General features: G+C 30.6%; 1 protein-coding gene across 1 annotated transcript in view; it reads left to right on the top strand.

Annotated features, from left to right (window-relative positions):
• The window catches only part of LOC137653955 (hemicentin-2-like), a 50,836-nt gene extending 50,803 nt beyond the window's left edge, over positions 1-33 (top strand). The window contains exon 14 of the mRNA XM_068387589.1: positions 1-33. This exon is cut by the window's left edge and continues 167 nt beyond it. Coding sequence (XP_068243690.1) covers positions 1-33 — 33 coding nt within the window.
• The last annotated feature ends 859 nt before the right edge of the window (positions 34-892 follow it).

Below are 892 nucleotides of genomic sequence, written 5' to 3'. Positions count from 1 at the left end.
CGTTGGGGTTATTGCCAGTTCCCGATGCCCTGAGAAGGACGACGTTCCTTCAACCTCCCCCTGATGATCATCTTTGATTCCAAGATTCCTTTGTTTATTTTAGTGTATTACTTTACATACATCCATCCACAGATACATTGGATGTATGAATATAACCTTCCATCACTATAATGTATCAATATATCCGCTTAACAATATATCCTAGCAAAGCATTAACGATTTGTATTCATTTTGAATCCTTAAGAAATATATTGATAATTCTGAATCAGAAATGAGGAAAATTTCAGACACATTTTTTTTTTTAAATGGTAACAAAATCAAAAGCAAGTGTTTACGGTGTTCCATGTACAGAGAAAATGTGTGATCATCTTTATGATTTTGTTGATAATATCGGTCTATTGGTCTGCTGGTCAGTTGCTTTGACGTGTAAGTCACTCCGTTAGGTTATTTAGCTCTCTCTCTCTCTCTCTCTCTCTCTCTCTCTCTCTCTCTCTAAATTATTGAAATTTGATTTTTAGTCAATCTAAAAATACATTGTGAACTAATACCGTAAACACAGTAACTGCTTTCCTTTTGGAATAATAATAATAATATATAATAATAATAATAATAATAATAATAATAATAATAATAATAATAACAATTTAAACAAAGCGTTGAAAGTATTTCCTCTTCCGATGTCGACCGTTAGTCTCACTGATCACTTTTCTATATTTCCCAAAATTAGCTTTTCTCTCTTTCTCAAATTATGGATTAAACGAGTCACTTGTGGTATTTAATGAATTTACACTACTATTCTTTTAGAAGAGAAAATTATTGCAATGTTCTTTTTTATTATATACAGTGAAATTTGAATAAGTTTTATGGGTCTATGAAATCATACTTTACTCCT

Source organism: Palaemon carinicauda, chromosome 15, assembly GCF_036898095.1.
Source record: "Palaemon carinicauda isolate YSFRI2023 chromosome 15, ASM3689809v2, whole genome shotgun sequence".
NCBI lineage: Eukaryota > Metazoa > Arthropoda > Malacostraca > Decapoda > Palaemonidae > Palaemon > Palaemon carinicauda.
This window is presented reverse-complemented; position numbering and strand designations above follow the sequence as displayed.